The sequence below is a fragment of the Vanessa atalanta genome, chromosome 12 (assembly GCF_905147765.1).
Source record: "Vanessa atalanta chromosome 12, ilVanAtal1.2, whole genome shotgun sequence".
In the NCBI taxonomy this organism is placed as follows: domain Eukaryota; kingdom Metazoa; phylum Arthropoda; class Insecta; order Lepidoptera; family Nymphalidae; genus Vanessa; species Vanessa atalanta.
Genome location: NC_061882.1, coordinates 11,075,071 through 11,102,901, shown reverse-complemented (window position 1 = coordinate 11,102,901; position 27,831 = coordinate 11,075,071). Strand labels below are relative to the sequence as shown.

General features: G+C 36.3%; 6 protein-coding genes across 8 annotated transcripts; 3 read left to right on the top strand and 3 right to left on the bottom strand.

The window, feature by feature from the left end:
- Positions 1 to 2,452: 2,452 nt before the first annotated feature.
- Positions 2,453 to 5,179, bottom strand: LOC125067827 (m7GpppN-mRNA hydrolase). 3 transcript variants are annotated; one of them, XM_047676620.1, is made up of 5 exons: positions 5,098 to 5,179; positions 4,587 to 4,686; positions 4,113 to 4,275; positions 3,375 to 3,593; positions 2,453 to 3,234 (listed from the first exon to the last, which is right to left on the bottom strand). In XM_047676620.1, the coding sequence occupies exons 2-5, from the start codon at positions 4,658 to 4,660 to the stop codon at positions 2,551 to 2,553; spliced, it is 1,140 nt and encodes a 379-aa protein (XP_047532576.1). In that variant the 5' UTR covers positions 4,661 to 4,686; positions 5,098 to 5,179; the 3' UTR covers positions 2,453 to 2,550. The 3 variants fall into 3 exon arrangements, with proteins under 3 accessions (XP_047532576.1, XP_047532575.1, XP_047532574.1); XM_047676619.1 differs by lacking the exon at positions 5,098 to 5,179 and adding an exon at positions 4,789 to 4,807; XM_047676618.1 differs by lacking the exon at positions 5,098 to 5,179 and having other exon boundaries at positions 4,587 to 4,842.
- A 50-nt stretch (positions 5,180 to 5,229) lies between these two features.
- On the top strand, positions 5,230 to 6,540 carry LOC125067828 (syntaxin-18). The gene is made up of 2 exons (XM_047676623.1): positions 5,230 to 6,086; positions 6,209 to 6,540. Exons 1-2 carry the CDS (start codon positions 5,295 to 5,297, stop codon positions 6,395 to 6,397), a joined length of 981 nt encoding a protein of 326 aa, XP_047532579.1. The 5' UTR covers positions 5,230 to 5,294; the 3' UTR covers positions 6,398 to 6,540.
- A 438-nt stretch (positions 6,541 to 6,978) lies between these two features.
- Positions 6,979 to 8,861, top strand: LOC125067852 (FAM172 family protein homolog CG10038). The gene is made up of 5 exons (XM_047676684.1): positions 6,979 to 7,230; positions 7,483 to 7,783; positions 7,959 to 8,310; positions 8,457 to 8,541; positions 8,700 to 8,861. The coding sequence occupies exons 1-5, from the start codon at positions 7,077 to 7,079 to the stop codon at positions 8,789 to 8,791; spliced, it is 984 nt and encodes a 327-aa protein (XP_047532640.1). The 5' UTR covers positions 6,979 to 7,076; the 3' UTR covers positions 8,792 to 8,861.
- LOC125067851 (RNA-binding protein NOB1) lies at positions 8,862 to 10,425 on the bottom strand. The gene has a single exon (XM_047676683.1). It carries the CDS (start codon positions 10,266 to 10,268, stop codon positions 8,973 to 8,975), a length of 1,296 nt encoding a protein of 431 aa, XP_047532639.1. The 5' UTR covers positions 10,269 to 10,425; the 3' UTR covers positions 8,862 to 8,972.
- Positions 10,426 to 10,880: 455 nt separating this feature from the next.
- LOC125067954 (3'-5' RNA helicase YTHDC2-like) lies at positions 10,881 to 20,097 on the top strand. The gene is made up of 12 exons (XM_047676889.1): positions 10,881 to 11,200; positions 11,445 to 11,671; positions 12,333 to 12,434; positions 12,506 to 12,652; positions 12,875 to 13,022; positions 13,234 to 13,381; positions 13,648 to 13,823; positions 14,054 to 14,166; positions 14,253 to 14,394; positions 14,893 to 17,180; positions 17,375 to 17,502; positions 17,805 to 20,097. Exons 1-12 carry the CDS (start codon positions 10,987 to 10,989, stop codon positions 18,055 to 18,057), a joined length of 4,086 nt encoding a protein of 1,361 aa, XP_047532845.1. The 5' UTR covers positions 10,881 to 10,986; the 3' UTR covers positions 18,058 to 20,097.
- A 15-nt stretch (positions 20,098 to 20,112) lies between these two features.
- On the bottom strand, positions 20,113 to 27,773 carry LOC125067956 (general transcription and DNA repair factor IIH helicase subunit XPD). The gene is made up of 17 exons (XM_047676890.1): positions 27,638 to 27,773; positions 27,451 to 27,550; positions 26,988 to 27,085; positions 26,325 to 26,481; positions 25,846 to 25,948; positions 25,260 to 25,390; positions 24,734 to 24,954; positions 24,324 to 24,457; positions 23,873 to 24,227; positions 23,726 to 23,793; positions 23,353 to 23,456; positions 22,863 to 22,961; positions 22,011 to 22,098; positions 21,459 to 21,550; positions 21,137 to 21,384; positions 20,927 to 21,065; positions 20,113 to 20,618 (listed from the first exon to the last, which is right to left on the bottom strand). Exons 1-17 carry the CDS (start codon positions 27,640 to 27,642, stop codon positions 20,481 to 20,483), a joined length of 2,280 nt encoding a protein of 759 aa, XP_047532846.1. The 5' UTR covers positions 27,643 to 27,773; the 3' UTR covers positions 20,113 to 20,480.
- Positions 27,774 to 27,831: the final 58 nt, after the last annotated feature.

Genomic DNA, 27,831 nt, shown 5'->3' with positions numbered 1-27,831 from the left:
GGGTGTTTTTGGGGCAACACGTTGCAGTACACCCTGATTTATGAGATCTTCTATTATTTGGGACATTGCAGGTGACGTTTTGGTTGCATATTGCCTCATGACACGTTTGTTCGGTTTTATTAAGGGAGGTTTCTTGTAAAAGGGTATTCGAAAACCAGTGATTGTTGAAATTATAAAATTGTTTGCACCCAGTGATTGCCAACGGTTTTTGTACATAATTAGGCAACCCCCCTTGAAATGAGTCGGGTAGTCACTTTTTCCTTTCTTTTTGAAAAGAGGAATTTTTATTTTGTTTGTAAGTGTCAGTTTTTCCTTTGTATGTTTGATTTGACCTTTGTTGTTTTTTGTGGGTATCTCGAAAAATATTTTTATTTTGTGTTTGATGTCGGTATTTGGATGTAGACGGTACGGACTCTTTGTATTTGTTTCTTAATGTTTCTCTATTTTTGGAAAGCGTAGATGGAGACATCCAAAATTGGGGCCCTCCGAGAGATTGTATAAGTGACATTAGTTTTGTTTTATCAAACAAAAATTCCTCACTTGGAGGTATGTTATTAAGAGCAACTTGAATTTTTCTATCTGGTATTTCGGAGACTATTCTTCTACGTCTAGTCTCTATACATTCTGATCTTTTGCCGCAGACTAATTGCAATGTTTGTTCGGATAATTTGTACGATTGAGACGAAATCCCGAATGTTTCAGAAATTTTATTAAAAAGATTGTCAGGTGTTAGTTAAGATGAATTATTATGAGCCCAATCAATTATTCCTTGTAACCCGGATTGTAATAATTCTCTTCGATATAACAAGGCGTTGGTAGTTGCCGCCATAATTTCTTCCGTTGGGGCCAAAAAATCTTTTCCTTTATTTAAACAATACAACTCGTCATTAATTTTTAAATTGCAAAAACCAGGGTATGCGAGCATATCTGTCAACGCCTTTTTATAACGAATATGCTGCCACATGGGAGTATTAAACTGTTGAAGGTTTATTAGTTGACTTAAGCGTTTTTCATTAGCCGGTTTAAGAATTTTTCTTTCGTCAAAATCTGTCTTACATGAGCCTAAGTCAAGCGATTTTGATAATTTCGATGATGGGTTACACAAAAAAACATGATCATTTCTATCGGGTTGTTCAATTATATCACTTTTATTCGAGTTTATATTCGGTAAAGATTGCTGATGCATAATAAAATTTGTAAGGAGACTGACCTGGTCATATAACGCGTCGATCCGAGGATCGACCGTTACCTGAGTTTCTCGCTTATGTCTCTTTCGTGGAGGTTCATCATCGCTGTCCGATGAGCTGCTCGAACTAGCCCCCGATGCCTCCTCGTTGTCACGGCGCACATTCCTCTCGGACACCGGTGCATCCGAAACGACCACTCGATCGGCTCCGAGGGCCTCATCGGTGTCGTTATTCGACGCGAAATTCATAACGAAATACGATTTAACACTAAATAAGCACAATAAATTATAAGAAAGACGTCTTAAGAACGACCGCACGCGGCGAAAGTACACAACGCTATGACATTCGAAATGAAAACGGTTCCCGTCTTGCTGGTGCGTCACTGACGCCATCTGGTGAGAGGTATGTTGAACTACCCTACTCGGAAGCATAGACCGCAAATATAAGGCTAAGTATACACTGCTTCTTCAAAGCAATGCTGTATGTTTTCCGAAGGCACATCAATATTTAATTACTTAAGTTTTACAAAAAGATTTAATAGGCAGATAGCAATGCCTAACCTAACCTTGTCTTCATACAGATATAATTTGATATATCTTAATAGCCCATAATTTCATTTAATTCAATTCATTCAATACGTAAGAACTATCGAGACTCCTTCCCACCCCCTTGTAAGAAAACAAAACATGGTCGAACTCCCTCCACCCTAAATCGTCTTACGTAATAAATGAATGGCACATAATTACAGTGAAACCTGGTTAATTGGGATCTCAAGGGACCAAGACATTTGTACCAATTATTGAGGGTTTCCAATAATCCATTTTTCCAATTAAGCAGGTTTAAAATTGTCTCATTTACAGAGCATGCGCGAAAGACGACGCGAAATTTATGTAAACAAACATATCAAAACGTGTTAAAACCTGATTAATTTGTCCACTTATACAAGTTATTGAGTTATAGTCTCAATTATAGAGATAAACATCAATGAAGTCTTAGAATTCAAATCTCATTTAACCAGGTTCAAAAAGTCCCATTAACAGTGGTAATTTAATGAAAAAATGCCGGGACCTCATTGGAGTTCTCAATAATAGAGGTTTCTCACTTATCCAGGTCCCACTTAACCAGGTTTCCCTGTATTTATAAAGAAGGAACCCTAAGTTGGATTTATATTAGAGATTTAAAGGAGACCCGTATACTAAACGTGAATAAACTTAACAATTCAATTATTTTAGGTTTTTGCATTACGTAAAAATAATACAACAATATACGTCAGAAAATTATATTTTCAAAAACGAATAAAAGCTTGTTATATAAGGAACAAGTCTTTAGAAGTGAGATCAACCTTAGTCACAATATTTAATTTTCAAGTCAGACATTCAAGGATGGCCCGTCTATCAAATTTAAAATTCGCCCAAGATGGTGCGACGAAGTTCAAATAAACACTTTCTTCAATATCTTCTGCCGGACTGTTGTCTTTTAATAAGGGGGAGAAATTACTAGTATGTGTATTTTGTGGAGTGAAAAGTTGACGTTTTGTCATTTTCCCGCTCTTTTTAGGACCGGCGCCATTGTTACCATTCGCCTTCGTATTTGAATGAGTACCGTGAGTATTACTTGTATATTTGTGACCAGAATTCTGCTGGTACTCCTGTATTTCATTCTGTAGACCTTGCGAGATTGTTTTGTTTTTTGTTTTGCATGATTCAATGTCACCCATTGATTTGTGTCTCGTTCGTCTGCCTACTTTAAGATTTCTTTCTACGACCCATCGCCTCATTCTTTTAACAAATGGCAGCACCATGAAAAACGCGTTGGGGCTTACACCCATTTTAACTTTGGGTGTCATGTCCTTCCTGTTTGCGGGCAAGTCGGCTAGTGGGAACCACTCGCAGGCCTTTATTTCGTTTCTCGTTCGCGGCTGGAACTTGGTATCGCGTGGTATGTTTGCAATTATATACAAGCGGACGATTTGATCGTGTATCATCGCTTCAATATAGTCTTGTTTATTAATTAGATTGCTTATATCAAATCCAGTCTCCTCGAGTACCTTCAATGAGATGATAAAAAAAAATTCTGAATTTGTAGAGCAATATTTTTCAAATACTTATCTATATTTAATTTCACTTAAAATCAGAATGCTTACGATTTATTAAAAAAAAGGTTTTAAAACAATAAATAAGCTTGTACCTCTCTAGCAGCACACTTCCATGGCTCCTCATCTTCATTCACTTTACCCTTAGGGAAGCCCCAGGATGCCTTGGTCCAGTAAGACTGTACGAGAAGCACATGGGACAGTTCAGTGTCAAGGAGGATAGCTCCATATGTCGGTACTGTCTGTTTATATTCACGCCAGTTATCCAACACCTCATCAAGATTGCTGATATGTTCTCGTAGTTGGGGGACATGCTAGAATTTAATATTTAGCTATATTCTTGTTATTAACATTACATTTTTAAAACATGTTTTAGAACAACCTTATTTTTAAAACATGTTTTATTTTCAATCAGATATGATTTAAAAGTTTGTATAAAAAATATTTATGAAAATTAAAAATGGTCTCAGCTCAGAAAAGAAAAATACAACATGATTATTGTTTAATTTGCGAATACAATGTAGATGTGTGTGCTAACACCTATGCAGACATTTACATACAGAATTTTACATACTTTCCAGAGTCATTCATCTGAAATACTTCTCTACGCGGTACTTTGTGATTTTCTTAACAGAAAAATTCACTAATTTTTTGTATTGGTCCCCAGAAATTAAACCCAGGTTCTAGAGATTGGCAGTCTGATGGCCACCAGACCAACATATCTTTCCATTCACAAATGATGTACTGAATAATAATTCATATTGGATACTTATTGGATTCATTTACTTTTTTAGAAACATAACAAAAGTATTTATTTATGAAAACATGTATACCTGAAATATATGTGCTGCAAAGTCCCGAATACCACATGGATTGAGCCTCTTACTCTCATCAGTACAATAATAGTCCAAGTAGAACCAGTGGGCCAACTCAATTTGGAAGCAGATTCGAACCAAGTTGCCTCTGTCTTCTTGAGGCAGGTTGATTATGAATCGGCTGTCAAAAGGCTTTCGATCAAAACAAGATCTTAAGGTTCAAATAGGTCAAGGTATAAGACAAATGAAACATTTTAAATAGCGTACATTTGACGAGTGTTTGTTATTCAAGCAAAAGTAATATAATGTTAAAGATAAAACTTTTCATAACATGTCTAAAAAACTTATTCGTTTTTTCTTCAGGTTATTTACTATAACTTAACCAACAAAAAAATTATATTCAAATTCAAGGTGTTACATTCTTGAAATTAAAGGTTTTTTTTTCTAAAAAGACGTTTTGAGATTTTGTATTATTTAAATTTGCCTTATTACCTGCATAGATCATCCAATATTTCAATAGGAATGGAGTGTTTCCCCTGACGTGAACTATTGTCTGCTGCAGCCATATTCTTGATTTATTAAAATTTTATAACTAAAATAATTCTAAACAATGTAATTTAAAAATAGTAGACTATTTAACAATTAGCAAACTATTACTCCAAAATCGTACACTTTTTAATAAAAAGAATCTTACTTTTTTGTACCCACAGTATATACGCATTATTGTTTTGTTTGTCAATAGCAATGTTGCTAGCGCTAGAATAGTATACAAAGAATATATAATTACATAAATATGTATTCAACGACGATTAGTTTAGAAGTCTCTTGGCTATAAATAAAAATAGCTGCATAAAAACTATAAACAGAAAAACTGAATAGCTTCGGAATCGGCTTAGAAATTCGATTTAAGAAAGCCGTAACATAATATCAATTTTTTAAACAAAAACAATAAATTACATTTTGTAACAAAGATTAATACATACACATAAGAATGCAATATTACCCATACAAATATTTACCCATTGTACGCTCGAAGGAATAATAGGCAGTCTTATAAATTATTCCTCCGAGCGTTTACTAATGTCGTATAGTATTTACAATTTACTTTACTGTCAATTTGACAAGTATTAACCAACGTCACTTGCAAATACGAATTGTTTCGTCTAGGATAAATTTAAAATTTTAATTTAAAGTAACAAAATGGATATAACACCACTATTTAAGGCTTGTATTAAAACAGTAAGAACTCGTAATAAAGCCTTTGGTATACAAAGCCCAACAAGCGATGACAAACAACGTATACTAAAAAGTAAACCAAAAACTGGTTTCATGGCAACAGCAAAGGATATATCCTCGCAAATAACAAAACTTCGAGACTTTCTGCTGGAGCACAGAGAGAGGTACTTAAGTTTTTATAATAATGTAACTGGTGACGAAATGTCCGAAGCTGAACGTGACCAGATCGACACTGGAGCGCAAAGAATAATCAATACCTGTTCACATCTTTTAAAAGAATTTAGAAATGATAATCGTAAGCTTGCAGTAGCACAACAGACTCGAGAATATATGGACGTTGTAATTGATCTTATAGATTCGTACTTGAAAGCTGTTTGTAAAATACACAGTGAATTAAAAGCTCTGAGAGTGAAGAAAGCTTTAGATATTCGAAAATTATCAAGACTGGAACTGCCACAGACTAAGTCTAATATACTAAATCCATTCATAGAAGATAATACCAAAGTCATAGAAAAAGAAGAAAAAGAAAATAGTGAAACAGAGGAAGTGGACAGCCCTAAAACTAAAATGGACTTAACAGAAAATGAAATAGCAGTCATGTCTGATGAAGGAGAACTTAGCGCTGAGGAACTCCAGATGTTTGAATCCGAGAATATTCAGCTACTGAATGAACTAAACAGCATGACAGAAGAAGTCAGACAGATTGAAAGTAAAGTACTCCATATTGCAGAATTACAAGAAATATTTACTGAAAAGGTATGTAGGCATAAACTAGTACTTATTTATAAAAATATTTTTTTTTTAAATTACTGATTGTAATTTTTTAATTAAAACAGTATTTGTTTAAATGTAATATAATCTTAAATAATTAATTTTAGGTCCTACAACAAGAACAAGATATTGATAGAATAGCAACCACAGTTGTTGGCACAACGGAAACAATGAAAGATGCCAATGAACAAATAAAGCAAGCTATCCAAAGGAATGCCGGTTTAAGAGTTTACATTTTGTTCTTTTTACTTGTAATGTCATTTACACTTCTATTCCTGGACTGGTACAATGAGTAATTAAATATATTTTTTAAATATTGTAATTTAAAGTGTAATGTATGTCTATAAAATAGTCTAAAGTCTGAATGAAATTTATTTCATAAATGTGGTAGAATATTATTATGCTTCTTATAAATAAATAATGTTTATTTTTTGTTTTAAAATAATTGTGTTTATTTTATTATTTGCACGCTTACATGCTAAAACTTTCATCAGAACTTTTTTTCTCTTATCTTAATATATTTTAATTTGAAAGTACTGACAGTTTCCCTGACAAATTCGAGTAACAGAATTTTAATTTAAGTTGAACCCATAACATTAAATGTACGTAAAGGTATGTAACTGTAAAAGATCATATCGTATTGCTTAAATAAACAAAATTTTTTCTTTTCAATAAATAATAATCGAGTACAGTGTTACGCTGAAATGACATTATATACACAAGAAAATAACGGACAATGGCAGACGGCTAATAAATAATTTGATTTAAATCAAATAACATGAAGTAAAATGAGGCAATACTCATTAGAATCATTGCCTTTTCAAAAATAATAGCAAAAAGAAAATAACACTTGTCAAAGTCAAATCATAATCAAATATTTTGTTTTGAACCGGTGATAATTTAAAAGTAAATATTGGTTCTTAAAAGTAATTCGTATTTTATGTAACATAATATAATATATATTAGAGCTAATTAATGAATACAGTACGCCTCTCATCAATAGTATATAAGTCTCTTGTGTTGTCTAAAAGAAAATTCACTTATAATATTGCAAAATATTGCTTGTCTAAGGTGACAAAGATGTCCTCTATTAGTAGTATAGCGGACTTGGGATATGCATTTAATACCGGTAATTACTTTGGTCTTATTTTACATTTATTTTTGTACCGTTTTCGTGGTCTGTGAATTTAAATTTGAGTAATAGTAGTTTTTATGAACTATGAAGTAATGTATAAGATATAAATCTTACAGAGCACGAGATTTATTATACATATACTAATATTCCTTGTATGTTAAATATGTGTTTTTTTTAAATATCTAGTAGTTATTAAAAAATAACAAATGAATCGAATATTTATTTAAAAAAAACATACCATTTTAGATGGCCAGTTAAGAAAAGTCAACAATAATGGAGAGCCTGGTGATGAACCATTTCAATTTAATATAAGTAATGATCATCAAGAATGTCAGGCACATTATGAAGTACTTGGGGCAGCAGTAACTGAGCATGTATACCATTTACTTGAAACACAGGAGAACTTAATAAAACTTCCAGTACCTAAAGGAACTACGGAAGAAGATGGCACATTTATATTTGTTTCTAAGGACTATGATAAAAAAGATGTGTTGATGGTTCTGATACATGGATCTGGTGTTGTGAGAGCTGGACAGTGGGCTCGATCGTAAGTATATTATTCTTAACTAAATATGTTAATAAATATTACATTAAATATGAGTTGTTAATTCAAATATTATACAGCTAAAAGGCCAACTTGTAAAATCAATTTAAGAGATTTAAAAAATTGCTTTTGTTACATGCTGACAATTTTATATATCATTTGTCTCTTTCTCTTACAGCTTAATAATTAATGATTGTATACAGACTGGTACGCAAATTCCATACATAAGACAGGCGCAAGCTAGAGGTTATGGAATTATGGTTCTTAATTCAAATGACAACTACAGGCAAGACAAAAAGATACCACACACTGGCAGTTCTGAAGAACATGCCAAATATGTATGGGAAGAATACATTCCACAAACAAAAGCCTCTTCAATAGTTATTGTAGCACACAGTTATGGAGGGATATTAACTGTCACTCTGGCTGATAAACAAAAGAAACAGTTTGAAAAGAGAGTGAAGGCTGTTGCATTAACTGATTCTGTTCATAGTTATTCTGGAGTTAATATATCGAAACATTTATTAAAGGTGAATTATTTAATAATTTTTTTATGAATAGAATATTTGTGATTATGTTTATTTCCTAATAAAATATAATTGTAATATTTATATTTTAAATCAATTCGGTAAAATTAAAATTGTGCATTGCTTGAATATGTTCTTTGTTATTAAAGATTTCACGAAATTGGGTAGCAAGTTCATCTCCATTGGATACTCCAATGAAAACTCCTAATTCTGATATCTGCAGGGTCTCAGCAGGTAAACCATAACAAATTAATTATGTACTTAGACATTGTATAGTTTTGTTTTTAAAATTTGGCAAGACCATTTCAATAGTTTATTAGAAGAGTTGACTATTTAAATCTGAAAGCTTATCAATATAATAAATAAATGATAAAATATTTTTTTTATTTCAGGTCACCCAAAACATGAAATGACTTCTTCCAAGTGTATCAACTCAGTTTTTAAATATTTTGACCAAATATTAAAAGGACAAAATGACAAATAAAACAGCAATAAAAATTCAATGAGTGCTCATATAATCTTTACAATAGTTATTTTTAAGCACAAAAATGGACTGTTTACAACATTTTTACACTAAACAGAGCAGTTATATATTTTTACTTAGTGAGACTACTTATAAAATAAGTATGTAATGATAAATATATATATTATACATTTTTTTATTATCATTTTTTCTTTCCCTTTGAGTAATGCTTCATCCAATATTTAACATCTTGCTTGTCAGCTCTTACACCCAAGACTGCGGATTTTGAGTTAACATCTTTCATGACAAAGGGTGAAAATCCTGCTATATAATCGGCATCAAGGGCATTTGTTTTATTACGGGCTAATTTTGTTGCAAATCTCTTCTGGATATGTTGATCCTCAGTAAGTATTGGATATTGAAAGTGCTGTCCACCTCTAGGTGTGGGCAAACTGAATTTTTTGCCTTTGGCTGAAAGAGGCTTCCGTCCATTTATATGAATATGCTGATTTCCCTCATCATCCACACTGACTGCCACTTTTTTTAGTGTAGAATGACCACATTTAGGACAAAACAGTTTAGTCATAACGCTAGTTGTTTTAAAGCAAGTGGTGCAACGGAAAATAAATGTCCTTAGTTGCTTAATAATCCTACCATCAATTGATGTTACATTTAAACCAATCTGTTTTAAAACATTCTGCATTGCAAAATCTGATGTAATGCAAGCAATTTCAACATTTATATCCTCAAATTCTCCTTCTTCCATTTCCTTTCTCTTCTCTTTTAAATTAGCTGGTGTAATCCAATCCCCATCATCACTGTCGGATTCTTCTTCACTTTGTTCACTATCTGTTTCTTCATTATCAGATACTTTTACGATACATGCATCAACTTCATTATCTTCTCTTAAATCCATGTTTTTGATTTGTTCTGCTATTGCTTCATCTAGTGTGTTTTCTTCAATATTTTCAACATTTGTTTCATCATTTCCTACTTCAGTATTAAACGGTTTGTCTATATTTTTAGATATCTCATCACCTTTATTTGTAATATTGATATTTAGATTACTATCCGATGTTAAGTCTGCAGTATTTACGGATTCAGCTTCTGTTTTATTTTCATTGTTAGAATTAAAACTAGAGAGTCCCGATACCTTGACAGTTTTTTGCATTGTAGGTTCGGTTTTGAGATGACTAGTACCTAAAATCTCCTTCTCCAATTGATAGGTTAAAGCCATGACTTTGATATCGGTCGCTGAGAGACTGGTATAATCACCAGTCTTTTTGGAAAATTCTGTGATAAATTTGATGTTTTCAGTAAAAACATCTTTAACCTTTAAGTCGTATGGTAATACCACAAGCTTCCTGCGCTGCCTGTCGTTCGTGATTTCATCGATAACTTCTTGAATTGTATATATTGACTCAGCAATATTTTGTAAATTGGCCGCTTTTATAAAAGCAGTAGTATCCACAACCAAATGGTTCACTTTCTTTGACATCGTTGTAGCTTTATGTAAATAATTGAAAATAGTAATTAGTTGCAATAATTATGAATAAGGCATAATAAAATAAGTCATTTATTTTATTATTTTATACAATTCCTTATTGTTTAGAATAGAATAAGACAAAACAATCCACGTGCGTTTTGCTCACAAAATTAGAATTATTGACATTGACATGTGATAGTTTTTTTTTAAATATAAATGGCAAAGATAATTTTTGCCACATTATTTTTATCCAGATATATAATATATAACAATAATAATATGGTCTACGTATTATGAGAATAGTATGGAACCTGTCAAAGTAAATAAAAGTGATTCGAAAATTATAGACAATAGAAGGAAGGATCGCTAACGCATCAAAGAATTTCTGAATAATACATAATATCCGACTCTAGCAAAGTCAAAGGGGTTTGGTCACGATTTATGCGGAATTTGTCTCTGTGGATTGTAGGTCTTTGATAATGCAAATAGTAAATACTTCTGAGAGTAATCTCTTTCATAATCATTATAACCAAAAGTATACAGTAGTCTTTGGCTCTGCTCTTATGCTCGCGAAATGGCAACACATCTTATAACTGAAATAGCTACCATAACCAATTTTTGTCACTTGTTATTTATTCTCCAATATAGTGGAGTAAACAAAGTAAAATATATTAAAACCTAGACACCAATGGTTTATTTCGTATTGTTCTATTTATTAGTATAATATAAAATGAGTTCAAAGAAGGGTAAGCGTAATTTAGGTAATAAGCATTTTCCAATAGCCGAGTCTGTAAGTATAGCTCTGAAGATACAATTGGATAAGTTTTTAAACGACGAAAATGAAACAGAACTTCAGTTCCCTACGTTTCTGTCGGCCCAAGAACGAGGATTCATTCACGAGACTGTCGCCAAGTTGGGGTTAAAGTCTAAATCGCGCGGGAAAGGTTAATTTCTATTGTTTTCTTACTTTTTAGTACAACATAAAACTCTGCTTCAATATCGTTTTTCATCTACCTTTCTATTTTTAAATAATATTCTTTATTAATTCGTTTTTAAATTTGATTTAATTCTTATTCTTATTATTAAATTAGCTTCTCCATAACAGTAGTCATGGTTCTCTTTTATAACCTATTGCTCAATATTTCAAATATCAAGCAACATACTAAAATTGATATTGTTTAAATTTAGGTGTGAATCGGTACTTAACTATATACAAGCGAGTGGGATCAACTATTATCCAAAATGATGCGAAGCTCATACTCGACTCAAACATGCGATGTGTTATCAAAGAAGTCTTCAATGCATTTCCTATAACGGCCAAAGAAAAGGAAGATTTGTCGTTATCTCCTGAAAAAGAACGGGCTCCTCAGCTTATTCATAAAACACTGGGGCAATTGAATAATGGTGTTGCACAGGTAATATAAACAGTAAAAACTTTTTTTTCTATAGATATGCAAATTTATTATTACAATCTTCATGGTACAATGGTATAATGTCTATACTTAGTGTGAGATTTGGTTACATTAAATAAGAGAGATTCGTAGGATTCAAAAAAATAATCTTTTCTATTTTAATGAAAGAAAATTGTTTAAATTAAAAATTTTATATGTTAATGCATTTCCAGTCACTTGATTAGTCCTGTGTATGTGATTACACTAGTCAAAGAAATACAGTTGATTTTATTTTAATTTATTTTTTAGTATAACAATGAAAATCATAAGTATATTTAAAAAAAAAACTTACCTAATACTTTAAGTGATCTATATTTTTGTTTGATGAATGTAATTGTGAATGAAAAATATATTTAGGCTGCACCAAATAAATGTCAATGGCACATATGTAATAGATAAGTCAAATGGATAAAAAATATAATAATTATACTTAAAAAATATACTGTTAAAACGTAATTAAGAGCTTAGTATCAATTTCATTTAAATGAGAAATTATCATATTTCTTTAAGTGCATTATTTTTTACAATTAATTCGTTAGTTTTTAAATTAATTTCAATCAATTGTGCAATCAAATAAATAATCAATAATTTTGATTCTAAATATAAATATTTGTGTATATTTCAGATACCGAATACAACATATAATCCAGATTTACTGAAATTTAGGGAAAAATTGCCAGTATATGAGCAAAGACAGGATTTACTCAATGCAATTTTACATAATCAGGTTTGTATATTCCATTTACTTGGAACATTTAATTCATCTAATTGTATAAAAAAATAAATTTGGAATTGCAGGTGATAATTGTAGCAGGTGCAACAGGATGTGGCAAGACTACCCAGCTCCCTCAGCTGGTGCTAGACTATTGCCAAGAGCACAAGCAGCCAGCTAGGATATACTGCACCCAGCCTAGAAGAATTTCTGCAGTTTCAGTCGCAGAGAGGGTAAAGTACTATATATATTTAGCCTGATGCTTTAAATAGTTAATATTGATTTGTAAATGTAAGAGTATTATTTAAGACTTCCATATACAAATATGTTATCAGAGTACTCAATAAAACTTGTTATAAAATGTACATAGATTGTTGTAAGGCAACTAAACACCGACTGAAAGAAAATTAAACAGTATGCATCAACATAAAATTGATGTCTTCTTTTACTTCCAGGTGGCTTATGAGAGAATGGAGAAAATAGGCCAGTCTATTGGGTACCAGATACGACTGGAGTCGCGTGTGAGTCCTCGGACTGTACTTACATATTGTACCAATGGTGTACTGCTGCGGACGCTCATGGGTGGTGATACTGCTCTTACTGGTCAGTATATTAGAGTAGCAAACAAACATAGCTTAAAATTTTTGTGAGAAAATGCCCTACTCTCAACACTTTTGGTATACTATGAAATAAAGGAAAGTTAGTACTATTATCAGCCTAAGTATTTAATCAGTCCATTCCAATATCACTATTGGATGTCTGTGCTGTAATAATAGCAGCTACCTGTGCACTGTGACAGTGTGTGTATGTGCAGGTGTGACGCATGTGCTGGTGGATGAGGTGCACGAGCGCGACAAGTTCAGCGACTTCCTGCTGGTGGCTCTGCGGGACGCGCTCGGACGACTCAAAGACCTCAAGCTGGTGCTCATGTCCGCCACCATGGACACACAAATATTTTCCAGGTAATCTCTAGTTAAAGACAAATACAGATCTAGTATGCACTTTTTGTTTTTATACACTCACTTCTAGTTTACAGATAAACCTAATAATAAATCGAAAAAGCTAAGTTTTTATGTTCTAACAAGAACACTAGTACAAACTTGTTTAAAAATGTGTTTGAAGTCAAAGTTAACTTAGTTACTGGCCATATAAAAATTATACAGACAAAAATTTCAAATTACACTTAACTTCTAATCTGAAATGAAGAAATATTATTTCGTGGAAACAGATATTTCAACAATTGTCCTGTGATAACCATCCCCGGCCGCCTCCACGAGGTCCAACGTTACTACCTGGAGGATATACTGAAGATGACCAAGTACACCACAAAGAAGATGGTTCAGGTTGAAAGGGAACTGAAAGCTAAGCTGAAAAGCGGGCAGAGTTACTGGTCACACCTCGAAGGTAACTAACAACAGCTTTTGAAATTTGAATATATCATCTGTTATTTTAATATATTGTGAATCATGAAAATTAAAATTTTGTCTTTACGTGACACAAGCCATGTGTTCAATTTTATCTCACCAGTTATTTCCTTCTATTCCGTCTGTAGTAAGACAGGTGGTTCCTTGTAGGATCATCGGCCTGCTACACAAAATACTACCACAAAGTGAAAGAATAATTTCGAATTTTAGGACAGAAACAGAGTCCGGAAGAGATCAGCAAGGACGAAAAGGAAGCCATCGATCCGGCTCTCCAGGCCGACATGGACGAATTCCTGGACGAATGTTTCAACGAGGGCAGCCTGGTGAGCCAGCCGAGGAGCCGACGATGAGTCGAAAGTTAAAACGGCCGACGACTAACCCAACCTAACCCGTGCGTGCGTGCCCGCAGGACTCGTTCAGCCAGCTGCTGTACATGTTCATGTCGGAGGGCGTGCCGGCGTCGCTGGCGCACTCGCGCTGCGGGCGCTCGGCGCTGGCGGGCGCGGCGCTGCGCGGCCTGCGCGACGTGGCCGAGCAGCTGCTGCGCATCGGTACCCGCGTCGGCGCTGCGCCCACCTTACCATATAGCATATACAGCTCGAGCTCGGCTTAGCCTATTTTTTGATCATTTTCCATTTTCGAATCTGGACTAGTTGCGTCGTGCTATGTGGGGTCTTTTATTTTAACTTTATTTAGGATTGTGGTCAACAGTGGAATGAAGTTACAAAAAAACACAGCCATAAAATTTACAAATCCTATAATCTTATTACTTATTACTTTACTTTCTTTATATATATTTTTTGGTCTATTCCGTCCATCAAATAGCCCCTCCAGATTAAAATTATCGTTTAATTTTGTTTATTAGTTTCTAGTATGCTAATATATAATTTTAAAATGAAATTATATATAATTATTTAATATTAAATGATGCATAATAGTGGGTTACTTGACCCTTGATATAAATTTAAAAATAATTCAAAAGAGCTTGTAATCTTAGGTATCTCCTCCAAAAGATACTCTATTAATTTAAATTTTCTGATTTTCATCAGGCGCCGATCCGACACTGAAGGACAAGAGCGGGAAGACACCGTACGATCACGCGGTCGAAAACGGCCATACAGAGTGCGCCAAGCTGCTGGCGACTTTCGACCGCTCGGAGGAGGCCAAGAATGGCCAGGAAGAGGATACCTCGGCCGATGACTTCCTGCTGGACGTTTACAACCACGCCTTCTCGGAGGAGCTGATCGATCACGATCTGATGCTCGCGCTGGTCAGACACATACACATGAACATGCCCAAGGGGAGCATTCTAATATTCCTGCCGGGGTACGACGACATCGTGGCCCTAAGGGACTTGATTCAAGGCTGTACGGAAATGAACGTTATGAAGTACCAGATTTTCACATTGCATAGTAATATGCAAACGTTGGACCAAAAGAAAGTGTTCAATCCTTTACCAAATGCGAGGAAGATTATTATTTCGACCAACATCGCGGAGACGTCCATAACGATCGACGATGTCGTTTACGTGATAGACTCCTGCAAGGTAAAGGAAAAGTATTATGAGTCAAATGGTGGTGTCTGCTCGTTGCAATGTGTGTGGACCTCGCGGGCCTGTTGCCAGCAGAGAGCGGGCCGCGCCGGCAGGACCAAACCCGGCCACTGCTTCCACATGTGCTCCAAGCGGAGATTCAAAACTCTACCTCTCAATTCCGTACCAGAAATACTGCGAGTTCCTCTACAAGAATTGTGTCTTCACACTAAACTATTAGCCCCGGGCAACACGCCGATAGCCGATTTCTTAGCGAAAGCTCTAGAACCACCCTCATTTTTGGCCGTCCGCAATGCGGTCACTTTACTGAAAACGATCGGAGCATTAACCTCTATGGAAGATTTAACGGAAATAGGTCAACATTTGCTAGATCTCACAGTCGAACCAAAGCTGGGCAAAATGCTGCTCTACGCTTGTGTCATGAAATGCCTCGACCCGATCTTGACGATCGTATGTAGCTTGGCCAACAAGGAACCGTTCCAGATATCGATGAATCCCGAAAACAGGAAAAAGGGTGGATTAGCCAGAAAAGAATTTGCCGCTGACTGCTACTCTGACCATATGGCGTTACTCAGGGCATTCCAAGCCTGGCAGGCCGCCCGAGCCAATGGCACGGAGAAGGCTTTCTGCGCTAAGTATTTAATTTGCGGTGCGACTATGGAAATGATTGTGGGCTTCCGATCTCAATTATTGGCTCAACTTAGGGCTTTGTGCCTCGTCAAAGCCAGAGGCTCCGGTGACATAAAAGATGTAAATATTAATTCTGAAAAGTGGCACGTTGTTAAAGCCGTCCTGGTGAGTGGTCTCTACCCCTCTATAGCGAGGGTAGACAGGGACTCGAGTACGTTGAGGACTTCTAAAGAAGTAAAAGTTGCCTTCCATCCAAGTTCTACCTTACACCGCGGAGGTGGAGTCACAGGGTCGCAAAAGTCGGTCCAAAATCTGCCGACTGATTGGGTTGTTTTTGAGGAAATATCGCGTGTTGGACGGTTTTGTTTCATTCGCTGCAATACTTTAATAACTCCACTAACAGTTGCTCTATTCGGAGGGCCACTAAGACTCAAGAGCGGGGCGTTTACCCAGAGGGCAAACCCTCCTGGTCTGTCGAGTGATTCGGATAGTGAAGCAGACGAAAACAACTCGTCTCCGGACACGGCAGTGTTGACGCTCGATGACTGGATGGCGTTCACGGCCGACGCGTCCGACGCCATCAGTGTTTACTATTTGAGGCAAAAGCTTAGCGCTCTAGTGCTCCGTCGCATGTCGAACCCCGCCAAACCTATGAGTCCGTTAGATGAACAAATTTTAAGTACAGTGGTGCACGTCATCGGCGCCGAAGAGAAAAACATAGGACTGATTCAACCGAGCGGCATCGGACAGAGGCCCAAGCCTTTGACGTTAGATTCTCCCAATTGGCGAATGCGCGTAGACGAAGAACAGTACCGGCACGAGAACAAATACTATCCACAGTACGGTCAAAACGACTACGGAAACAACTACTACCAGAATAGTTACGGGTACAGGAACGGTCAAAGGCCGGGATGGAGGAACGACGGCATGCCGCAAGGGTTCTCGCCTCAGTCCTACAGCGGGCCGAAGAGCCCCATGTCCCCCAACGGGAAGCTGCTGCTGGCGAACATCGAGAAGTACGCGGAGGCCAGCGACGGCAGCGTGCGCTACTTCGTGGCCAAGGCGGACGACGTGCACGCCGTGGAGGCGGCGCAGGCCAGCGGCAGCTTCGCCTTCTCGCAGAACACCGCCAAGAAACTGCAGAAGGCCCAGCAGGTGAGGGGTCATATATGCATATTGTTTTGCTTTATTATTTTTGATTGTTCTATTTTGTCGTTTGAAGATGACATCTCGCCGACGACGGCAACTTTAGTGACGCTCTTCATTCCAAATTCATTTAAACTAACTTTGTCCTCCCCGAGGCGGGCCTCTACAACACTGAATTCACACTGATTCTGTTCCGTCCCCAGGAGGGTCACCGCGTGGTGGTGCTGTTCTCAGTGGCCAGCGCCTCCAAGTTCGTGGGAGCGGCCGCGCTCATGGACTCCGGCGCGCTGGACTGGCTCAGCGGGCAGCACGCTCCGTACCACATGCTAAGGTTAGTACTTGCTAGTACTAAGGGTTAGTACCATATTAATTGGAAGGATCTTCTCTGCCTAGAACCATCACTTTATGAAATTTAACCTTATACCAAGCGAGATGTTATGTCATCTCTGTTATTACAAAGCCGTTCTTACTTCAAATCGAAAAGGCCATAAGTAATTTTTTCGGATGTTCGTAATAAAAAGGGAATTGCTATTTAGTCTTAAAATTACTGATGAGTCGTTGGAATGAACCTAGACGAGCTCGTCTGCAGCCTAAAACTATTAGACCCTGCGAGTAATCGATGTCCGTCTTTAGACACATAGCGAATTCTCTGACGGGCGGCAGCCGCGTGGCGGGCGCGCGAGACGGCACGGAGCTGTGCGGCGCAGCGGGGCGGGCTATGCTCGCCGCACTCACGTCTCGGAGGAGACATCCGCACGCGCAGCACTCGCAACACTCGCAGCACACACAGCACACACATGGGCAGCACTCGCAGCACTCGCAGCACGCCCAGCACGCCCATCCTCACCAGCCGAGACCCATTCAGAAGCACTCCGGTGACCTTTAGTGGCGTAAACGATACGGGAGACTCGAAGACTGCGGCCTCAAGTATTCGCTTTTAAACTAAAAAGCAACCCAAAACGGTTAGGTTCGGCATGAGCTTGAAAATGACTGAGATTTGATGTCGCGTCCGATTGCGCGGTGACGGTCGCGTCGTTATATATTATGTAACTTTTAAGAATGTCCTGATTTATTAAGTAATCACTCAGACACGTTTTATTGTATACTAAATATATAAAAAAAGAATCTTTTTCACTCATTGATTTCTATAATCTATACACTTCTATTACTTGTGTACAACGCATGGTCGCACGACCTGATAAACTATTTGTCTATGAATGTTAAAAGAACTAAGCTTCGTTATGCTAGTTATAGCTTAGTAAATATACTAATGGTTGTTTGTTTATGTCAATATGAATTGGTTAAGTAAATGGACCAGCCGCTAGATGACATGTGCACTTGCCGCACTGACTGCACTAGCCGCACTAGTTAAAAACAACGTTGAAGATTATAGAAAATATTCGTTAAGGTGCTCGTAGCAATGAAGCTATTACTTTTAATAAGAATAAGTAACGATTAATTTTGTGATAAAGTTAATAATTATTTTTATTAACAACTTGTTTCCTGTGAATTTAATAGTAACATTAATATTAATTTACGTCATATATATGTATACTCTATTCCAACCATAAGAGGGGAAAAGCCAAATAAACAACATTTGACAGCAAATTGACGCGATATCATTGGTCAAGAGCTTCATTTATCTATGATATTCACTTTGGTTGTGTAAATAATTTGGCGTTTTGAACGACATCGAAACTTATCGGAATTTTGGAAGTAACATTAAAGTGGATATAAGTAGTTAAGTGTAATAGTATTGTGTTATAAATAAAGATATATCAATCATATACTCATAGTGATGCACAACATAGCTGAGTTATCAGCAAATCGCGTGAAATACACGGTTTGTTTATCTATATTCCTACTTCGGCTGGAATAGGCTATATGTCTCAACCGATGCACACATTATAGACATTGAAAACGACAATAATATAGTATTATTGTCACATCCATATAATATATTAATTATAAAAATATATATTTATACATAGTTTCAATTTAAAATACTTCATTGACGCTTTATTACCATAATGTCAAAATGAATTTAATTGTTTTACTTTAAAGAAAATTTTAAATATTGATCTTGCTAGTTGATATTTAAATATAAATGTACTATTAGTAATAAATTGTACCCTGTGTGATGGAAATAAGGTCAATTTCATTGATTTTTACACTGTCCGTTGCATGAAATTTTATTTACATATTTAGAATAATAAAATTTGTTTATTATACGAGAATAGTACTTGCTTGTAGTTCATAGAACTGTTAAGTTTTGTATAGATCCTAATATTTTTGAAATTTATTTATGAATATGTGATAGATGACTTTGATCTCTACAGATTCTAATTATTTCACTAAAATATAATTTTCGCGACTTTGTGTTGTATCAAAGTTTATAATGTTTTTAAATGCTGAATCGCGGTGATTGGTCGAAGCTAGAGATTCCGAGTACTGCGTAATCGGTTTTACCTATTGTATGTTTTTAACACTTCATGTTTTAATGCAACTGTACTTAATGCCTATTGTTTAATAAAAAACGAACACTCTTAAACGTAGGGTAATTAATAAAAAAATATTTTAGTGTAACTCTGATACTCAAGTAAAGACTCATTTGTTAATTTGCATCACAGCTTTTAATGAAAATGTTAGATTGAATTGATTCTGTATTAAATATAATAACGAGTCTTTGCTCATTCACAGTTAAGATTAATATTAAATGTCCAGCTTAAAGTTTAAACTTATGTTTGTGAACTTCGTTTACGAGTTGACCAATGATAGATTAGCATTAGTGCTATTAATTGTTATAGTGTGTGCTTCTTAACGTTTTCTATAAGCTAAGACAAAAAAAACTGGGACTCAGGATTTATCTGTAACTAAATGTTAATGTTGTCTGATTTTAAAAACAGTGTGGATGAAAAATAAAAAAATCTTTAATTACAAAATTCATTTTATTTGTCGAATCTTATTATCGTTGGCCATTTGTTCCTATTTCTATGTATTATTTACAAACTTCATTAATATATCCTTCATTTGTAACAATATGGGTCAGTCCCGCTGCTTCTTTTAATGAGTCATATATCACATCCATGTTATATAAATGTAATGTGTCATGAATATCAGTTGAATAGGAGACAAAGAGTATTTTCTTTCTCCACCATTGCCTTAAGCTGTTCTTCAGTATTCGTTAGTATCACATTTAAATCTATCTTTTTCCGTCATTTACCTCTATGTATAGCACAAAAGTAGGTAAACTTTGTAATACTCAAACGCCTTGACTTCCAATGTTTTGTTGACGCTACTATCAGCAGCTCACTTCTGAATGACTTGTTTCTCAATCTTGTCCTGTTGCTCCTGCGACTGCAGCTGCTGCAGTGTGAGCAGCGAAACGCCGAGCTGATCCTCGCGAGTGAAAGGCTGTGCCATCTGCCGCAGCCAGCGTTTGCTTATCTGTGGACGAAAAGGGATGAATGGTTTATTTACAAGGTTTTTGATAGGATTATCAAGTTTATGTGTTTATATGTACTCATAGTCACCGCACTTCCTAATGACACCAAATGTAAATAACGATTGCATTTGATATATGCGAAAGGCTTAAGTTTACGGGTGTTTAAATTCTTTGTAAACATGACAGACGCAAACGAACTAGCGATTAGCTATCTGTCAAGTATTTTCAGGTTTGTTTATTTTTCATTTGAAAGTACGGTGACGACAAGTCGTGTTCATGTACGCCTGAACGTGGGCGTGCACGCGTGTACCTGGACGGCCTCCTCGGTGCTCAGATTGCAGAGCGAGTCCCGCAGATGTTCCTGTATCCAGCGCGGCAGCTTGCTGCGCTTGTCGGCGCGGCTGAAGCGCTTGTCCGCGAAAATCATTATGCCGTAGTCGGTCTTCCCCCTGCGGGCACAGCGAGCTGCCGGTTAGACGACGTTTTACAGAGGGGGGGGGGGAGGCGGAAGGTGACTCACCGCAGCACGCGGCCCACGCACTGCGCGGCGTGGCGCATGGCGTCGAAGGTGAGGAAGTCGTTCTCGCGGATCTGGAACTGGTCGCGCAGGTAGTCGAGGCGCGCCTTGAGGATGCGGCTCTGCGTGAACACGTAGGGGATGCCGAACATGAGCACGGCGCGGCCGAGGTGGTGGTCGAAGTCCACGCCCTCCGACACCTTCCCGCGCGCCACCGACAGCAGCACGCCGCCGCGCCCCGACTCGCACGCCTGCCGAGCGGGGAGCGGGCCTTTAGCTCCGGGGCCACACGGACTACGCACACGGACTACGCACTCAGTACTACCTTAATGTAATTGATCAACGCAAAACTTGTCTCTGCCGAGTCTTGCGTCTCTATGAACAGCAGCTTGTGTCGCTGCAGACTCGCCACCACTCCTGGAACGGATATGACAGGTTATATTTAAAATAGCTAACATCCGGTCACTAAAATATAACAATAAATATAATTATACAGTATTTATTTGTAAAACACCTGTAACTTTGCAGGACTACACTACTAACATCATTAACAAAAACATTTGTCAGAGACACTATTCGAAACAGATAACAGATTTTAATTTTTTTGTTACACTCTCTAAGACTTTTTAAATCTATTTTTAGTAGTGAGAAGCTACGTCCCGTTTCCTGTGCGTTATGATCGATAATAATGAATCGGATTACTTAAGTGGACTATCTATAATGAATATGAATAGAGTATTAAAAATATATACGGAAATAGAGCCTTATTGTCACAAAAACAAATTTTGTTAAACATTCCAAAAATCTCATTAGTTCGACCTCATAACAGGGTGTGCGCAGGGGCTCATGTATCGCTCTCGAACTCGGCCGTACTCACCCTGATCGTACCAAGCTCCCACTACGCTCTCCAGGTACATGTAGGACGTGAAGAAGCACACGACGCCGTCCGGCACACACGACGAAATCTGCAAAAACACCAACACATAATCTATATGTGGGAGAAAATATTTCTTAATAAAGTTCACGGTTGTCTAATTGACTCAAATGACAAGTCTTTATAAAAGGCTCGACAGACGTCAACAGATCAAAAGTGGTTCAGTGTTGAACACGGCATCGGTGCTCTGAACTGTTCATTTGGGAATAGCCCAGTTGAGCGTATTGTTGTATTTATTCTGTAATATGTAATTTAACTTAATATTTTTATGTATTGAATTCATTGTAATCAGTGTTTAGATATAAGTATAATTATCAGGTATTATATTTGACGGCGTTTCCGTCCTATATCAGGTTGACAAGCTGTCAACCTAGCGAAGCGTCATTGTCGATGGTGAGGCGAGCAGCCATCTTGAACGACACGATCGAACGAGACGGCGCCCGTTTACCACACTTATGACGAATCGCTGTGATTGCCGCCATATTGCCGTTTTGTTTAAACTATCTTAGTTGATTTTTGTGTGAAAGTGCTGTGCATTCGAACTATTCCTGTGACTACAGTGATTATTAAATTGTAATTAACATCTTGGACTGGATCGTTTATTTTACCACGCCCATCTACCCGCTCTAAATAAAATGAGTTCTGGTGAAGGCCCTTCTGGACTTTCATATTAAATATACTTTGATTACTTATAAATTGGTTTTACTATTTATTTTGCCTTTTTCTCACATATATATTTTTTAAATAAACTTTTTTTTTCATCATCTAGTATATAAACTAGTGATGTTCTCGTACCTCGACCAGCAGCTGTCCGTAGTTTCTTATAACGGCAACGTCCTCTCTCGATTCGTATTTGGACGATATCGCCACCTGATCGCTGCCTTTTGACACAATCTATCAAATAACATAAATGTTAAAATGATTACACAGAATGAATCTTGCCAATAGTACGAATGTGCGTTACGCATTTTAATGTCGCTGTCACTAGACATCGGGTCGACGTCTAGTGACAGCGAGATATAATTTAAAAAATATAATAAATATATATTAAAAAGTTTGACATGGAATTGATTAATTCAAAATCTATAAATATGTTTACTAAAAGAGGCATTGCACACATTTATGTTCACATTGGAAAAAGCAATTGCGCGTTTCGCCATATGAGACAGAATCATTTCACCTTTAATTAAAATTTAAAATATGAATTTACTCATGAAAAAAGAAAAATAACTTATAAAGTATAATTATTAATTACTATTATTATTGTAAATTAACGTCAACTCACCATGGGCAGTATACAAGGCCGTGCCAAGGTCATGGTGAAGGAGCTCATGATGACCGGGTTAAAGTCCAGGATCTTGGGATACATGTCCAGCGGAGATAATGTACCTTAAATATGTTAAGTAGCTATTATTATTCGTTGCTTTATTGGTATTAATAAATAGGAACCACTTTTTTAACCTTAACGCAATTTAGGATTCTGGTTAAAGAAGTGGCAAAGACTGTCAATAGAGGTACTGTAAAGTTCTCTATGTTTGATAATTATTATTAATACTTCTGCATTTTGTCTATGGTAAGTAGTCGCAATACTGATATAGCGTACTCGTTTTCATAACGTTATCACCAAAAAAATGTCTCCACTCAATCCAAATATTCACCGGAAGTGATGATGACGGACTGGAACCTCGCGAACACGGGTCTCATCGCTATCGACGAATCCATGCACCTGAAACATCGCACACGTGTAAGCGGGGACGACGGGAGCGGCACGGGCGCGGGCTGCGGCGCGGGGGGGCGGTACTGACGAGAAGTGCAGCACGGGGTTGGACAGCGTGTGGCGGTCGTCGTAGGGCTCCACGATGACGACGAAGCCCCGCGTGTAGGTGGCGGCCAGCGTGGCCAGGTGCGCCACGAGCGTGAGCGCGCCGAAGGCGGCGGGGTCGGCGACCTGCAGCGTGCGCAGCAGCGCCTGCAGGCGCGCGGCGCAGAAGCGCAGCGGCTTGCGCTCCAGGCACACGCGCGCCGACAGGTCCTTGAGCAGCCCGGCCGGCGACTCCTGCACCACGTGCTGCGTGCGCAGCCGCATCTTCAGGTACTCGATGAAGCGCTTCAGGAAGCCCAGGAAGTGCTCCGCGTTGCGGATGTTGCCCGGGACCACCTCTGCCGGGGGAAGATATTGATAGGGGCCACTACTGAAGATACTGATTTATGGCAAAAGCGTGCCTAGCAGGTTACGCAGCGAATGATGGCACTGACCGTTGAGCACCTCGTCCGGTAGGATGGGGTTGGCGAGTATGAGGTCGGTGTCCCTGGCCACGGCCGCTTCCCGCAGCCCTTCCACCATCTGCTCGTACTCCGCCGTCAGACGAGACGCGTCCTCCTGTTTTAGTCTGTAGAGGGTTTTGTGTTAAATATTCATAAATGTATTCCTGATTGACAGATAATGTACGACATTCTCGGATGAAATGACAGTATTCAAAAAATATTATAAGCTGGAACTGGGATTTAAACTCGGGTTGCAGGCTCATGACCTGTACGTGTGCAGCATGAATTCATAGACGCACAAGACGTCTTAGTGAGCGCGAGATGACTAACGTAACAATAAAATAGCAAAAAAAAAATACTTAAATTATACATTATAATAAATACGCGAAATAAACACATACTCAGCCACTGCCTTTTCCAACGTTTGTAACGCTTGTGTACTCTTGTCTATGGTCCGTCTCGTGATCTTCACACTGAGCGAATCTATACAAACATTGTCAATATTGTGAGCCTCGTCAAATACCACGACTGCTTCCTTATTCAATTCTTTGGACACTACTTCTGCTATTTTCGGATCTAGGAGATAATGATATGAATATACCACAATTTCTGCATGTATTATCTGTGGAAAATACAAAAAGTATGAAATAAATTAATAAAATTTAAGTACATCTAAATAATTTTTTTTGCACAAAAAAACAAATAGTAGGGGTTAAAGTGACAATGGTAGTGGTGACCCGTGTTTACGTAGCAAACTTACGAGAAAGGAGGTAGTCCGATATGGACACTTCTAATACCGTCAACATCTACCCGCAAACTTCTCACATCTCTAATCATTATCTTTATTAATAAATTGCATACATGCGAAGCTGGGCTGTGCCGCTAGTACATATTATGAATAGAGAAAAGATTATGAAAAACACTCACAGCAAATCTGGAAAGGAAATATGGACACCAATTTCTATCTGCCCCATATTGTTTAAGATCATCCATTGTGTACACACCATAGGGCAACATTGACTCCTTGCCTTCTCGATTGAACCCTTCATAGAACTGACCTGTGGATGTTATTTACATAGATATTATGTATTATTTGTATTTTACCAAAACAAAATATGCCAATGCAGCCTCATGAATATAAATCTCTTCGTATATAGAGAATAAACTTCCAGAAGTGGGAATCTCTGATAAATTTTACAGATTTATCATTTCCTGGCAACATTTCTTTATTTTCTTTTTTTTTATTTATTTAAAGAATAGCATGCAGCAGCAGTTTTATTTAAAGTAGCATGTCCAATTTAATGAATTGCAAAAATATTTACTAAACTGTTTACCCGTTTCATAAAGATTAAAGCTTGTGCTAGGACTGGGTATGAAAATATTCCAAGGGGTCATGATCGAATTTTTTACATCACTAATTGGCCTATATACCATTTGCTATCGACCCAAGTTAAGTAAGTGTAACACTTGTATATAGAATAAAAAATTTTGACCTGGAGTTTTATGTACTTACAAATAGGAATAGAGTCATCCATCTCATGTTTCTCGCGGATATAGCTCGCAGTCAGAGAATGACATTTACCATCCACCAATTTTCCCTCTCTCTCCCGAGAGACCTTAGATTGAAAGAAATAATTTTGTAACCATATATCATAACAATTATAAAAAATATAATATAAATTGACTATCTAATTTTTTAATTAGTTGTTTTTTTTTAATAATAAAAACAATTTATCCTATTTTAATAACAATTCAAAAATTATGTCATTAGGGTTGCCAAGCTCTAAACTAGAAAGCTATACTTATACATTAGGCTGGACATAAAAAATTTTAACCAGACATATTTTTGAAATGTCGTAAACATGTGAATGGCTCTTATATTTTAGGTGAAACATTTGATTGTATGCATTTCCTAATATAAAAAACAGCAATCCATTACTGGGAATGTAATTCATCTACTGAATTATATATATTTTAAGTTGTTATACTCACATCTGGATGTATGCAGAGATTTTTTCTTGAACTCAAAACAAGTCCAGTGATATTTGGTGTCTCTCCTTGACATTTTTCATAGTATTTTATGAGATTTTTTAATTCCTCTAAAACTTTTTCTATTTCAGGGACGGTACGAGAGCAATAGATTAGTTTTCTGAAAGCACAAGTTACACCTATATTATGATGCCATTGACATAAATAAAACTATGTGGATATTTGTTTTTTTTTTTTTAAAGATATAGTAATAATCATGTAAAATTTATTTAGTAATATATATTTAGCTGATTGTTCCTGATGGTTTTGCTCGTGTTTAAGGAGATGTTCGTTAGGTATTTGGTACAAAACTTTACCTATGTCTTTCCTTGAAGTCCAAGCTTGCTTTATACTAAATTTCATAAAATTTGGTTCAGTAGTTTGGTGGTCGAAGTGTAAAAGACAGACAGACAGAGTTACTTTCATACTTATAATATTAGTCAAAAAGTATATATTTTGCTAATGAAACATGAGTTATAAATATTGGTTTCTCACAAGTCCAGCAATAATTCAAAACTACTAATGAATTGTAATAAAGAATTCATAATAAAAAGTAAAAATTACCTTAAAAATTTAATTCCTTGAAAAAATTAAACATAATTAAATATTGTAACATATATAACTAACCTGACATGATGTGGATTGTGTATCATATAAGCAACAATTAGTGATAAAAGTGATATAGTTTTTCCAGTTCCTGAAGGCATCTCCAGTAGTCCATGACCCTGCCAATAAATTTAAATACACTACTGTTACAGTTTAGAATATTAAGAACTGTTTTTTTATTTATAATGTATATTATTAAGTACTCTGTTAAAGATTCTTGAAAAATCTACTTATAGTTATAAGATATATTTTTATTCAAAAATTTACGTGTTTTGTGTTGTTTCATAAATATAGTTTAGATATGAATATGTGAAACAATGTTTTATTATACACATCCTGTGTAAATACTTAACAGTAAATGTAATTTATATCGCCGGATTTGTTTATTCTGTCAATTTAACTCGTTTTGGTTAAGATTACTCACGTTCATTTTGTAAATAACCTATAAAAAATATTTTCGCTAAGATAATTTAAAATAATATACCTTAGCATCAAGAGCCCTTTTCAATTCCAGCATGTATGCATATTGTTCAGGATAGATATAATCGTAAGGGAAATAAACAAGAAGCCCGTCAACAGTCAACCTGTAATAAAATTTCATTTACGCTTTATAAATAACACATAGTAAAGAATATTTAGCAACAACAACAACTCTAAAGCTTTATACGTACTTCATTTTATTTCTGTTTAATAAAGATAAAGATCGGCTATACTAATATTTATATATCACTGAAAGTTTTGTTTAGCCGCAACTTATGTGACATGACATATGACAAGTTCAAATTCAATTCAAAATTTCAAACATCAAAGTGTCATACTTCCAAAATTGTTTTTACCCAGAAACTGAGTTACAATAAGAACTTTA

Coding starts and splice junctions, on each gene's coding strand:
- LOC125067828 (XM_047676623.1), top strand. CDS start 5,295: ATGGATATAACACCACTATTTAAGGCTTGTATTAAAACAGTAAGAACT. Junction 6,087..6,208: donor AAGAAATATTTACTGAAAAG/GTATGTAGGCAT, acceptor AATTAATTTTAG/GTCCTACAACAAGAACAAGA.
- LOC125067852 (XM_047676684.1), top strand. CDS start 7,077: ATGAATACAGTACGCCTCTCATCAATAGTATATAAGTCTCTTGTGTTG. Junction 8,311..8,456: donor TATCGAAACATTTATTAAAG/GTGAATTATTTA, acceptor TTGTTATTAAAG/ATTTCACGAAATTGGGTAGC. Junction 8,542..8,699: donor TATCTGCAGGGTCTCAGCAG/GTAAACCATAAC, acceptor TTTTTATTTCAG/GTCACCCAAAACATGAAATG.
- LOC125067827 (XM_047676620.1), bottom strand. CDS start 4,660: ATGGCTGCAGCAGACAATAGTTCACGTCAGGGGAAACACTCCATTCCT. Junction 3,594..4,112: donor TTGCAGCACATATATTTCAG/GTATACATGTTT, acceptor ATTAAATTCTAG/CATGTCCCCCAACTACGAGA. Junction 3,235..3,374: donor GGAAGTGTGCTGCTAGAGAG/GTACAAGCTTAT, acceptor ATCTCATTGAAG/GTACTCGAGGAGACTGGATT.
- LOC125067956 (XM_047676890.1), bottom strand. Junction 25,949..26,324: donor ATCTCTGCATACATCCAGAT/GTGAGTATAACA, acceptor TTTCAATCTAAG/GTCTCTCGGGAGAGAGAGGG. Junction 21,551..22,010: donor GGGAGCTTGGTACGATCAGG/GTGAGTACGGCC, acceptor TATCCGTTCCAG/GAGTGGTGGCGAGTCTGCAG.
- LOC125067851 (XM_047676683.1), bottom strand. CDS start 10,268: ATGTCAAAGAAAGTGAACCATTTGGTTGTGGATACTACTGCTTTTATA.
- LOC125067954 (XM_047676889.1), top strand. CDS start 10,987: ATGAGTTCAAAGAAGGGTAAGCGTAATTTAGGTAATAAGCATTTTCCA. Junction 13,023..13,233: donor TGGTGATACTGCTCTTACTG/GTCAGTATATTA, acceptor GTGTATGTGCAG/GTGTGACGCATGTGCTGGTG. Junction 13,382..13,647: donor GACACACAAATATTTTCCAG/GTAATCTCTAGT, acceptor TCGTGGAAACAG/ATATTTCAACAATTGTCCTG.